The sequence below is a fragment of the Impatiens glandulifera genome, chromosome 1, assembly GCF_907164915.1.
Source record: "Impatiens glandulifera chromosome 1, dImpGla2.1, whole genome shotgun sequence".
Taxonomy (NCBI): Eukaryota; Viridiplantae; Streptophyta; class Magnoliopsida; order Ericales; family Balsaminaceae; genus Impatiens; species Impatiens glandulifera.
In genome coordinates, this window is record NC_061862.1 from 136,332,415 (window position 1) to 136,346,968 (window position 14,554).

Genomic DNA, 14,554 nt, shown 5'->3' on the forward strand with positions numbered 1-14,554 from the left:
TTAAAATCCCAATAATTATTTAGATTACAATAATAATAATATAAGTTTTCTATAATAAAATAATATTAATAGAAATAAATAATAATAATAATAATAATAATTAGACTATTATATTAATTATATAATTTTGTAAAAAATGAATATAATTATTAATTAAGAAAATATCAAGTAGTTCTCACTCTTAATTTACAAAATAAGGTTACAAGAAAACTATTTATCTTAATTAAATTGTGTTGTCGTATGCGATAATAAATCGAACAAATTGACTATTTATCTTAACTGAATTTTATTGTCGTATGCAATAATATGCAATAATAAAACGAGTGAACTATTATATTATAATCGTTTTATTAATTTTTAAACTTAGTGAATAAGTACACAATAAATATACGTAAAAGGAATAGATGATTTGAGTTGTATCTTTCATAATAATAAATATTTTAGGTAATTTTATTATTGTTAATTTTAAAATTGTGGTGAAAAATATATAATAAAATTAAGAAATAAAAATTTTTTATTACAAAAAAACATAATTAATTGATTTAATTAGCGGTCACATTTAAACAAACGTCCAAATATTAAATATTTAAATTTATAAATATATTTTTTGTAATTCATTCATACACACTTCATCTATGCATTATATATTACATCTCATGTAATAATTGTGCATCGTTAAGAATGAGAAGAACGAAAATTAGTTTAAATAAAGGTTCTTAAAGACAACTAAAAGCCTAGAAACAATGTGAAACTAAAATATTGATCCCAACAAAATTTATTCTCGACAAGATTGTTGTCAAGGACGGTTTATCGCCAAAGAACATATAAAATTTATAGTGAAATAAAATACAATAAAATAGGGTACTAAATAAGAAGATGTCAATGTTATTGTAGATGGTATAAGATTTGTGTTGATCTTGGATTCCTTGCTTTTGATTTTTACTGTTTTTCATGCTTTTTGTGTTTTTATATTGCAACTTATGTAAAGTTACCTTATAATAATTTGTTTGTCTTTTTTTTACTAAAAATTTATAATTTTTGTATAGACGTGGATTAATAAAATAATTCTCATATAAAAAAATAAATTATAAATTGGTGTAAATATCAAAATAAGTTGATTTAAACCTTGTTTTTGTTTAAAATATATAGTTTTTTGTCATAAATTTGAAATCCCATTGAGTACTTAAAAAGAAATTATAGAATTTAAATTCAATTAGAACTTGGAAATTATATATTAAACGTGTCAATTTTATCTCAGAATCATTTCAAAAACTAGTTACCTTTATAAATGGCCATCGTTTAAGTAAAAAAAAAAGAGTGCAGTTGAAATCATAATTGTATTTGATAGGCAAATCAAATCTATGTCTGCTTTCAAAAAATATTTGTATTTGATATAAAATATGTGAGGATCACTCAAAATTGAACTAAACCGTCAATGACTAATATACAATTAATTTAATAGTTATTTAGGGTTAATAACTTTATTTGTCGTAAAACTAAGGACGATAATGGGGTGGTTTGGGACGAGTAATGCATTTAATTTATTATCCATGTCCCGTTTTTGGGGGGGAAATTTTTGTAATACCATCCTCGTTCCGTTCGGTTTCAGAAAATCCCTGCGGGGCACCGTTTATAAAATATTCAGAAAAAATAAAAATATATATATATAATAAAATTATATTAACGGTTTTTTTAATATTATATATATTATAATATATTAAAATTTTATATTATTATAAAAAATTAAATTTACAACTCTTATAAAATATAATGAATAAATAAATATATATGTGATTTTATATATCTAATTGTGTTTATAGTGTTCGTGGTGAGGTCGGAACGGGACGGAGACACAAATATTATTCTCGTCTCATCCACATTCGGTTTTAAGAGAAAACCGTCACAAACGTGACAATTTGATTTGATCGTGGGGGAGATTTTAAATTGTCATTCTGCCGTAAAACAAGATAAAAAAAATACTAATGAGATTATAAAATAATAAATTATTTGAATAAAAAGAACTTATAGGTATAAATATTTAAATAATTCAAAAAGAATATAGCCAATTAAATACACCAATTAATCTTGTATTGAGAAAACAGTTTTTCATACATTAAATTTTTGTTTTGTTTTCAATTATGTATTGTTAGGAATGTTATCAGTATTGAAATTAGAATTAGAAGGTAAATTCAAATTCTATGCTTATGCTTATTAAGTGACTTAAATATAAAAATTGTATTTGTAATTTAAATTCTGAAAGATTTATGAATGATGAATGAATTCTTTCTAAAATAGCCAATAGGTCTAAATTGTAATTTTATTATTTAATTTACAATTCTTTTCTTCTTCTTTTTCTTCCCCGTTTTTTCTGTCTTCTCTGTCTTCTGAGACGAGATCAACATTTTTTATTCCATCATATTCTCTAAACATATTTACGTCTTTTCTAATTTTAACATCATATTTATTTAAATGTTGTGTTCAATAGTGCAATACTAGACTCATTCATATCTAAAATAGTCTAATGATGGGCTAAAATAAATGACTGAAAAATACAAAATTTAGTGGCAAGTCTATGAGAAAATTAAAATATGTTACCTATGAATTAAACAAATACATCCAATTTTATTTAATTGAGAAGTGATGGGACTCAAATGTCAACTATCAACCATCATTTTTTTTAAATTATTTACAATATGTACGCAATTATTATGTTATTTTATATATACTTAACTAATTTATAAAAAAAACATATTTCTTATCCAAATAAGATATTTATAAATAAAAAATTGTAATTAATTTAAAATTGTAATTTAATGAAAAAAAATTAAAATTTAAATTTGAAGGTCAATATCACTTATCCAAACAGACTCTATATAAATGGAATTGATTAGCACATGAATGTTTATATTTGCAAGCTTTGCAAAAACAATAATTTCTTTAAAAAAAAAATAGACATATAATTGAAAGAAAAAATGTTTAAATGCTTCATGCCAATCTGATTCCAATATCATTTAATTTTATTTGAAAAAAAAATAAAATAAATACTAGCTAGCTAGCACACCACAATTGTCAAATAAAAATGTGATTACAATTTAAACTTTAAAATAATAATAATAATATTGGATACACAAGTGGTTATCTAATTCAAAATATATCTTCATGATATAATTCCAATCAAAACTAACACAACTATATTTTGAAAGAAGTGGAAATAAATAAATAAATGAAATACAAAGAATCATAAATCAGAAACAAAGTGTTGCTTTCAAATAGGACAAATGTCAGGTTTTGTTCTGTAAAAATGCATGTTTCATCATCATATACAAACTAATTATTATGTGCATAATAGCAATATATATTCTTCTTCCTTTTGTAAACAAAACAAACTAGTGTATGTACTGAGTGTAAGTACTTACCAAATATTAATAAATCGCTTCTGAAGAGAGAATCTCAAGCTCAGCCCACCAAAGAGGAGACAATTTAGGCACGGCTCCATCAGGTGTAATTCCAGTTATATCCCTCAATCTCGACACAATCTCTTCCATAGTCGGTCTAAGTTCTGATTCCGGCCTAATACAGATTCTAATCAATTCCCCAATCTGTTCAACTTGATCGGACTTGAACGATGTTAAAATAGGATCCACTGTTTCTAAAAGTGGATTATCGCCCCTCAAGTAGTCAGAGGCCCAGTCTTCTATTGAATTTATGTTGCTTATCGAGAAAGGAATCCTTCCTGTTACCATTTCGAACATAATAACTCCAAAACTGTATACATTGCTCTGTGTACTTGTTTCTGTGTTGATGATGGCTGTGGATTTGTTCCAGAAACCAAAATCTGATATCTTGGCTGCATAGTCTTCCATAAGATTGATTGATGTTGCGTTTAAATTTTCGTGGGGTATTGGAGGTGTCAGGCTGTGCATATGGTTAAGGCAATATGCTATGCCCATTGTAATTCTCATACGTGCAGCCCAATCCAAATGCTCTGCCTCTTTTACTGCAGGATAAAAAGAAAATTTTATTCAGTGATATAAGATGAGCATACAAGCATGTTTATACACATCAAATCAAATCGATGAGAAATAATGGACTCATTTATGACAGATTTCTCGTTCAGATGTGGATCAAAATGGGATAACATTTGGAAACAAACTTCGTCTAACTCAAATTCAGAAATTAATTTACTGTTTCTTTGTCAGATTCGAATCGGGATCCAAAAGTGTTTCCCATGTAGGGACAATTACATTTATTTTTCTTTAATATATATTGCCTAAACAATATGTTATAAAAGGGAAATTTCTTAGTTACATGTTCATGGATCCTTTTCATAATTTATTTGGTTAGGAAAAGGGTTTTGATCTCCCAAGGGTAGACTAGTGAATTATGAGACGGACAAAATCTAAGATCAACTAAGGTCGCATTAAAGCTCTAAGAGAGAAATAAATTGTTCATACTTTATTTGAGATGTTGGGTGTATGAAATTCATATCATAAATGCCTTTGGAGTAGTTTTAATTCTGGACACAAGTAATAAGCTTCAGCAAAGAGAGAAAAAACATGAAGTTTGCAAAGAGGAGCAGTTTGGACTTACTGTGTAAATGCTCAAATAGTGTCCCATTTGGAGCATATTCAAAAACCAGCATTCTAGTAAATGGAGCATCTTCTTGACAATACCCTATAAGGTTGACAAAGTTCTTGTGGTTGATTTTTGACAACCTATCAATCTGGAATCATTATTAGATAAATTGTTAGGAAAATGAACTGATTGAGACAGCGCTTTGGTTACTGTTGATTTACGATTCATTACCTTGTTCCTGAACTGAGCTTCCAAGTTATCTGACCAATCATTGGCAGATGAAGCTGCAACGGATATAACAGCTATCTCAACTCCATTTGATAATATGCCTTTGAAAACTGTTCCAATCGGTAAAGAACATATGACATTGCTGAAGTCTTCACAAGCTGCCTCAAGCTCTGATTTTTTTAGTTTTGGCACACCTGGGGAAAAGAACATTTTTCCTTTATTCATTTAAGAAAGTAAAAAACAAATCGATTTAAGCTGGAAATCAAGTGGAAGCAATTTTTATTATTGAGACCAGATTTTTTTTCCATGGAGGAGACTAACACAACATCCAACTGCCATCACCTCCCACCTCAATCAAGGTGCTTTAAGTGGAATCATAAAAATAAAGTAGAAGAAGTGATCTATACTTAGAGAGGTGTAGCATACCAGTCACAAGAGCTTTTCGTAGCTGTCCACTTAATCCTGTGCCCCAAGGTCTAACAGCTGCCATCTTATTTCCTCGACAGAAGAGTATGCCAAACACAAAAACTAAAATCAACACAGGGCCTCCAATTGATACTGACAGTATCAGAGCTATATGACTTTTTGATCTGTTCCTCGCTGGTGAAGGCAAGGGAATAGAGAGCGTAGTATGAGTTGTATTGGTTTTGGGTGCAAAAGATGGATCTGGAGCTGGAGATGGAGATGGAGATGGAGATGGAGATGGAAAAGGAGTCAGAGAAGGAGAAGGAGAAGGAGAAGGAGAAGGAGAAGGGGAAGGTGGTAGTGATGGAGATGGCAATGGTGGAGGAACAACAGGAATGTTGGGGTTATTTATTTGAAGCAATACTCGGTGAGATATACTTCTAGTTTCGGCAACATTCCTGAGAGACATAAAACACATCCATACAAAATAAGAATAATTCATTACATTTCAGGGTATGCCAGTATAAATGAATTAGTTAGCGGAGTATTAAAAGAGAACTAATTCGTAAACAATCAAAACTCTATCATCATATTGCATTTTGATTTCATCTGAAAGCAAATTGAAGTTACAAGAATAATATTGAAATGTGCAAGCTTGTGGCAACAAAGTTGCGGGTTCGAGCCTTCATGACTATTTTCATAAGAAACGAAAAACAAGAATAAACAGGTAAGTGGTTTTGCAGAAGATGCTATTCACTAGGTGATGTAATACTCAATCTGTTTACCTATAGGCTACACTAAGATTCTCCCATTAGATGTTTAAAAGAATTTGATGTATAAATTCTAGTAACAGTAAACTAAAAGAACCATAGTGCAGTGCAAGTCATTAATTCATGGTATGCAATGGAAAACTTAGTAATTCACAAAATAATGAGTAAGAATAAAAAGCAGGTGATGCAGCCAATTTAAGTAAAAACCCCGTCTATTACAAGAGGATACTAAAAAATAAAAAGACGATCCTACTTGATTCCTGCTAAGTTTAGGTGGACAACAAATAGTAGCATCTGGAATTCAACAGAGCACACATAACAATAATACAAGTCAAATCTACCCTAGTTTTGAGCATAACCCTACTAAGTCATTTTGAAATGAAAAGAAAGACATACCAGAGGTCTGATTGTTGGCTGCAAGACAGTTCCTTTCTATCTGTCAAGAGCTCGTGCTCTTCATCTTTCACTTCAGAGTGCATCTTAAGGTCTTGAAATTCAGGTAACATGCTACCAAATAACACATTGTTGTCCAACAAACTGTACCAAATAAACCAAATGAGTTGATTGAAAAAGAAAAAAATTATATTCTCGTTGTTCCATTTTCCTTACATGATTGCCAAAGAAAGATTATTGCCAATGTTATAAGGAAGTGGTCCACTGAAGTTATTGTGTCCAAGATCCAACACCTCCAACTCCTTCATCCCTCCTATCTCTTCAGGAATAATCCCATAGAAAAAGTTGTTCCTTAGAATTCTGAAGACAAACAGTTTGCAGAGAAATTAAGTTAGGCAAAAACAAAAGTAACCTAAAGAAATGAAGTCTACAATGTCCTTACATTGAGTTCATGTGAATCAATTTTCCAAGTTCAGGTGCAAGTGTTCCAACTAAACAAAGATTTTTCAAGTTCCTGAATATTATAAGAGAAACAATTTAAGAATCTATATAGTACGCCATGGTTAATCGAGATTAGATAATCACTTACAAAGCTACAACACTTCCATCTAAACACTCAACGCCAAACCATGCGCAAGGACTTAATACTCCAATATCATCTCTCCAATCAGCCAAAGATTCAAATGGATCACTATCCAAACTCTCTCTAAACCTTAGTAATACCAAACCTTCAACCAAAAAAAACAATAAAACAGCATCATGAATCATGAATCAAAATTTCAAATATTCAGCCGCATAACAACAAATTGCGTACCTTCATCGTTGAGTGAGAAACAAGTGAAACTCAGCTGTAGCAAGAACAAAATGACGGAGAAAATCTTCATGCAATGTGTTATGAACTTCCGAACGTCGATCATTGTGAATACTGAGAAGATAGGAGAAGAAATCAAACGATTTTTGCAGAAATTCAACTCAATCAATTGCGAAACAAAGTAGAGGTAATGATCTAACGCATCAAATGAAGCAAATTCAGAGTAATTGAGCGGAATTTATCAATGGCGCCTACGAAGTACGAACATAGACCGGCTAAAGACGCGTGAGTATATGAAATATGAAGCGGACTTTTGTTGACTTGAAAAACAGACAAAATGGAAATAGATGAGAAGTTGCCTATTGTATAATCAATTCTTTCAATAACCGGCAAACGATAATAATAATAATAATTATTAATGGCTATGATTCTTTTTGACTTATTTGAAATTATATTATTTAAATAACATTTTTTAGTTATATATTTAACTTAAATAATTCATTTGGTTACAATTAAATTTAATACTCATCATACATGTCTGATTGGTTCGAGTCAAGTATGTAAACCTTGAGGAGGAAAAAAAAAAAGAGACCTTATTAATTTTAAAAAACATCCCAAACACATGTTTTAAATATGTATTATTTTAAAAATACAAAATTTCATATTATAATTATAAATATTTATTATAATTTGTCAAATTGTCAAATTGAGACTCTTATGAGAAGTTAATTAAGATTTCGGACTCTTATGGGAAGTTAATTAATTAAGAATTTTTATTGTTAAAACGAAATTTTGTCTTAGTTTCAAACGATATACCTTAAAATTTACGTAACATTTATAAATAAATAAAATATTTATATTACTAATATAACTAGCATGTATTTCGTGCATTTGCACGAGTAATAATATAAAAAATCGTGAAAAAAATATTACGGTAAAAATGTTTATGGGTAGGTCAACCCACAATCCGACCCAATTATTCATTTACTCTCACATATATATCCAAATTAACCACAGCTCTCAACCCCCGGCAATCTAGACACTTTAAAAATTAAGCATCATTATATATAGATTAGTTAGTTAAAAAGTTGAACTTATATTGTTAAAATGTCCCGCGTTCATCAAATTTGGTGTTGAATTTAAAAAATAAAGTGTTATTAGCCTAGTTAGTTAAAGGGTTGTACTTGTTTTGTTAGGTTGCAAGTTCGATCCATTCCTATAACATATTTAATTTTATTTTTAACCGTTTTAAATTTATGACCGGGTCAACCCACAATCCGACCCAAGTATCCATTTGCTCTCACATATATATCCAAATTAACCACAACTCTCGACCCGGCAATCTGAACACTTTAAAAATTAAGCATCATTATATATATATATATATATATATATATATATATATTAATTAATTAAAAAGTTGAACTTATATTGTTAAAATGTCTCACGTTCATCAAATTTGGTGTTAAATATAAAATATAAAGTGTTATTAGTTTAGTTGGTTAAAATGTTGTACTTATTTTGTTAGGTTGTAAGTTCAAAACATACCTATAGCATATTTAATTTTATTTTTAACCGTTTTAAGTTTATGGGCTGGTCAATTCACAATCCGACCCAAGTATCTATTTGCTCTCACATATATATCCAAATTAACCACAGCTCTCGACCCGATAATTCGGACACTTTAAAAATTAAGCATCATTATATATATATATATAGATTAGTTAGTTAAAAAGTTGAACTTATATTGTTAAAATGTCCCGCGTTCATCAAATTTGGTGTTGAATTTAAAATATAAAGTGTTATTAGCTTAGTTGGTTAAAGGGTTGTACTTGTTTTGTTAAGTTGCAAGTTTGAAACATACATATAGCATATTTAATTTCATTTTTAACCGTTTTAAGTTTATGGGCGTGTCAACCCACAATCCGACACAAGTATCCATTTGATCTCACATATATATCCAAATTAACCACAACTCTCGACCCGATAATCCGGACACTTTAAAAATTAAGCATCATTATATATATATATATATATATATATATATTAGTTAGTTAAAAAGTTGAACTTATATTGTTAAAATGTCCCGCGTTCATCAAATTTGATGTTGAATTTAAAATATAAAGTGTTAATAGTTTAGGTAGTTAAAGGGTTGTACTTGTTTTGTTATGTTGCAAATTCGAACCATTCCTATAGCATATTAATTTTATTTTTAACAGTTTTAAGTTTATGGACGGGTCAACCCACAATCCGACTCAAGTATCCATTTGCTCTCACATATATATCCAAATTAACTACAGCTCTCGACCCGACAATCCGGACACTTTAAAAATTAAGCATCATTATATATATATTAGTTTGTTAAAAAGTTGAACTTATATTATTAAAATGACCCGCGTTCATCAAATTTTGTGTTAAATTTAAAATATAAAGTGTTAATAGTTTAGTTGGTTAAAGAGTTGTATTTGTTTTGTTTGGTTGCAAGTTCGAACCATACCTATAGCATATTTAATTTTTTTTTAACCGTTTTAAGTTTATGAGCGGATCAACCCACAATCCGACCCAAGTATTCATTTGCTCTCACATATATATTCAAATTAACCACAACTCTCGACCCGGAAATCCGGATACTTTAAAAATTAAACATCATTATATATATATATATATATATTATCAATTTTTAGCGAATCGAGTTTTTACCTACCGAATTTCAAAGAATCGGTTGTCAAAATTGAAATTCAGTAGTTAAATTAGTAACATTGATTTTTTATTTATTTATTTATAAATGTCACGTATACAATAAATTAACGGAGTTTGAAAACGTTGTGTAACTTTAAAAATAATGATATCCAAATTTTAAGATTCAAGAGAATTCGAAATTTTAATTGCCCAAAATTAATAGCATCTGTTTGAGAACTCCACATTTTATAATTAAAGTATATGATTGAATATCTTACAATTATATATTATTTTTATAAATTATAATAGTTTCATATTTAGTATATTTAAAACATCATTACAATATACAACTTCACAAACTTTGTGTTTAATTGTTGATACATTTAGTAAATCAGGGTGCTTATTCAGAATCGTTTGGAATGGAATAAAAAAATATGATACTTTTGAACAAAAAATAAAATAAAAATAAAAGTAGTTTGTTGTCCTATATATACAAAGTTTGGGTTTTTATTTAATGTAGCGAGGTTTTTTATTATTACTTGTTTCCAATTTTGTTTGAAAGTTCTTTGTGTGTTGTTTTATATTTTTGTTTATCTATTTTTGTATTAATTTAAATTTGTATTGGTGTTTATATTGTTTTGACATTGTATAGTAAGTTATAAGTTGTTACAAATAATTTTATACACTTTAATATTTGTAGGATAGGTATTTTCAAATAATATTGTGTAAAAAAGGTTTGTGTATTTTTTAAATATATATTTTTTTATACTTTATTTAAATTTGAATTTGTGATAAAAAATTGTACAAATATTGTCTCTTTCAAAATAACTCATTTAGAGCAGTCGGAATTGGTTGAGAAATTGATAAACAATTTTTTTTAAGTGTTTATAGTATATTTGATAGTTGTATGAAATAAAAATACAATAAGTTTGAAAATCATTTTTTAATTTATAATTTTGTATAATAATATATATGTTTACTATTTTATTTTTATTTTAAACATATATATGATTATTTTTTTACAATCAAATTATTTCATTTTAACATATTTTAGTATTCTATAAACTAATAATTATATAATCTCTTTTATAACTTAGTGGTAATAAGAGGTGGATATTCACCCAAAGATTTTTTTGTTCGAATCTGCTTCATTAGTTATCCTATTTTATTTTTTTTTCTAAAAAAAACTGATAATTATATACAAGTATACAACAACAAAAAGAAAATTGTTAGACATGATTTTATAATTATCAATATTTTTTTTTAAGTTTTCAGTATCAATTTTAAACAATAAAAACATTTATTAAACATGATTACAAAAATTATACTTATCACTATTTTTATTTATTCTTAGTCTGGGACTTGTAAATTTCAGATTGTCGAGATTTTGATAAATAAGTTAAAATAAAATAAAATATAAAAAAAAGGCTGGAATGGGGACACAATAACCTAACCAACTTTTAATTAAAGACTTTCATACACCATTTCAATTTCTTAATTTTTGTTTTTCAATTGTTTTGTAGTTAGGAAAATTGTTTTCATATTTGAATTGTTCTTTATTTATTTAACTTTTGTAAAAATAATGATTTGTTTTATTTTTTTTATTAAATTTGTTTTTCCTTGTGAGACTTAAAAGTTCAGCACATGTTTGATATTAGTTAGAGTTGTTCTAACTAATATAAGGATATAAAATATTTCAATCAAACTCAATCTGTTGAGTTATATAATTGTTAAATGAATGAGTAATATTAAAATGTTTATGTAATAATAAGTCAATTTAATCATACTTACAAATTATAAATTAAATAGCAAACTGAAATTAAAAAATATGTACAAAACTAATCACATTAAAAAAATATACAAAAATAAAATTAAAGATAATTTTCAAATATACCTGCGTCTGATTAAGCTACATTACATACCAAATCAATATGACAATATATATAACATCCAAATTTTATTTATGATTTTCAAACCTCTTTTAATATTCTTGAGACATTGAAATAAATACTGAATATATAAAATCTTATTTTCATTAAAGTCCAATTTTATTTCAATTATATATTTTTAAATTTAATTTATTATGAAAATAATTATTTAATAATATAAGTTATCTAAAGAAATTGTTTTATAATTTAATTTAATATTTAAAAATATTCTCTAAGATTTCATAAACATAAAAACTATGGATCATAATGAGAGAAATTTGACTAAATGACCTCCATAAGGCTAAATGACCAGTGACTAGCACATAAAATTAAATGCGTTGATAATTTTGTCACTTCGCGAGACACAATCGTAGTTTAAAATTCATTTTTTTTTTCATTTGTTTATTCTCATTCTCTCTTCTCGCTCTCTGGTCCCCTTCTCCGCCGTAACGCTAAGACGCATTTCTCTTCTTTTCATTGTCGTCTCTCTCTTCTCTTTCGCCCCCCCTTCGCAAAGAACACAACGACGAAGACAAGTGCGAACGGCGTACTGCGAAGCCCGAATGGAGAACGACACCGCCTTTCTCTTCTCTTCATCGCCGCCTCTATCTTCTCTCGTTTAATTGATGAAGAGGAGCCGCCTTTCTCTTCTCTTATTTTTAACCTTTATGCATTTATAGATGAATGTTCTGTGTTTAATTGATTCGCCTTAATTGAATGCAGGTGTTGATGGGGTCCATGTTGATGAGGTTGGATTCGGTGGTGCGGTCTCATGTTGATATTCGTCTTGCGGAGCGGTCACGATTGTTGATCGCTTGATAGTTATCGATTGAATCTCGTTGTTGGTTGCGTCGCGCGAGACGCATTCCGAGTCTTGAAAGAGGATGAAGTGTTAGACATGAAGTGTGAAGAAAACATGTTTTAAAAAAAGAAAGTTGTTCATGTCCAATTATCCATGTTTCTCCTTCAATCACTTGACAATGATATATTTTGAATTAAACAAACCAAAGTATTGAATTGAGTAAAACTGTAAAACAAGTGAGATCGATAAGATCATTAGGCTGTTTGATTCATAAATTACTTCTTACTGTCATATTTCATTTTTATGTTTGAACCGTTTATATATTCGAATGTAGTCCTTATGTCTAAGTCCATCTCAGAAAAAACAGATCTTCAAATGGAATTCCATTTTCTTAACAAATTTGTCTCAAATTTCCTTTTAATTCAACAGATAAGGATTGGTGTGATCGACTCATCTATTGCTGGCCTGGGTGGCTGCCCGTATGCAAAGGGAGTCTCGGGTAATATCGCCACAGAGGATGTAATTTACATGCTCCATGGGCTTGGTCTGAAGACTAGTGCTGACTTGGGAATACTCTTATCAGCTGGGGAGTTCATCAACAAATACTTGGGTCGCAGTTCTGGTTCCAAGACAACCATTGCTTTAAGTCGGTTGACAAATGATGCATCAAAGATATGATAGGAAGACCATTCAATCATATTATTGCCAATTTTTTTGTACAATATAATCAATAAAGAAAACTGGAAACTCCTGTTTGTTTCATGATCACCAATCTGGAGCCTAAGAATTCAAACTTATTTTTTTACAATAAATACCATAATTTTCTATATTATTTGATGCCAAAAGTAATAATTGCTAGTAAAACACGTTGTTTGAGAAATGACCATTTTAAAACGAAGACAACCCTCTAAAATCAATTTAGAACAATTTTTTCTTGTACATTGCAACATAAAACAAAAGAACAAAATTTCACTCATAAAATCAGTGATTGCAAGTCTTCATATAAAATTTTAAAACCGATAATTCTCAAACTATTCATCGGAGATCGCAAAACTTCTAGCTGCATTTAAACTGAGTTCCTTGGACACCTGAGGCCAAAAACAAGAAAAGTTATTTAGAAGGTATTCTTTGTCAGAAGATATAAGGAATTTTTTTTTGATTTTCTGTATTATACTACCATGTTTTGCTTACTTACCAGTTGGTTGTGAATTCACTTGAATGCCTTGTAAAAATTTTCCGCCTCTACTTTGCCTACCTTTAAGAAATTGCAACAAAAATATCAAGGGGATTCTGATAGAGAAAGGAAATTTCCTTAAATTTCATGTTTAACCCAAAAGTTGCATCATCGTGAAAATAAAAAACATTATCAATTCAGTACAAAAAGTACAATGATGGCATTGTAATGCCAAAAAAAAAAAAATCAAAACATGCTAATCCCTAATGCATGCATGCTCTGCAAGAGCGTCGACTTGTCTTTTAACAAAGATTCACCTAGGAATCCAAATGGTCCATTCTTAAGGACAAAGAAACCAAGTGTAGAAGTTTAATCTAATTGGCCTCCTCAGCATCCAAAATAAAATTACTAAGCATATTTTCTTAATATTCTCACAGTAAGAAAATATACAAATAGAGAAATTACTATGAATGTGGATTCGACGAGATAATATTTAGAAACAACACTTAGTCAAGCACTAACTCATTTGATTGACAGTTTCACAAATCAATCATAAATTATCACCAATTTTTCAGTTAATGAACAAGAAATCCATCAACAATAATTCTGGTTTTTTCTTTGCTCAATTGGCGAGACATCAATCAAAATTACAAATATTAATGGATGCTTAAATCAAGAAACTTCTGAATGAGAATTCTCTCATTTTTAAATGGTAAGAGTTGAACCCTTGATGGACCAAGTCTTGGGTTCACAATACAAGATGGAATCTATTTTCTTACCACTATCTTG

The 14,554-nt window shown here is 28.6% G+C and overlaps 1 protein-coding gene across 1 annotated transcript; it reads right to left on the reverse strand.

The window, feature by feature from the left end:
• Positions 1-3,241: 3,241 nt before the first annotated feature.
• LOC124919863 (probable inactive receptor-like protein kinase At3g56050) lies at positions 3,242-7,401 on the reverse strand. Its single transcript, XM_047460226.1, has 10 exons — positions 7,383-7,401; positions 7,186-7,296; positions 6,961-7,099; positions 6,814-6,885; positions 6,588-6,731; positions 6,375-6,515; positions 5,230-5,666; positions 4,807-4,997; positions 4,591-4,723; positions 3,242-3,997 (listed from the first exon to the last, which is right to left on the reverse strand). The coding sequence occupies exons 1-10, from the start codon at positions 7,384-7,386 to the stop codon at positions 3,423-3,425; spliced, it is 1,947 nt and encodes a 648-aa protein (XP_047316182.1). The 5' UTR covers positions 7,387-7,401; the 3' UTR covers positions 3,242-3,422.
• Positions 7,402-14,554: the final 7,153 nt, after the last annotated feature.

Excerpts from the sequence above, each read along its gene's own strand:
- LOC124919863 (XM_047460226.1), bottom strand. Across the intron at positions 4,724-4,806 it reads AAGCTCAGTTCAGGAACAAG|ATTGATAGGTTGTCAAAAAT; the intron begins GTAATGAATCGT and ends TAATGATTCCAG. Across the intron at positions 3,998-4,590 it reads ACTATTTGAGCATTTACACA|TAAAAGAGGCAGAGCATTTG; the intron begins GTAAGTCCAAAC and ends TTTATCCTGCAG.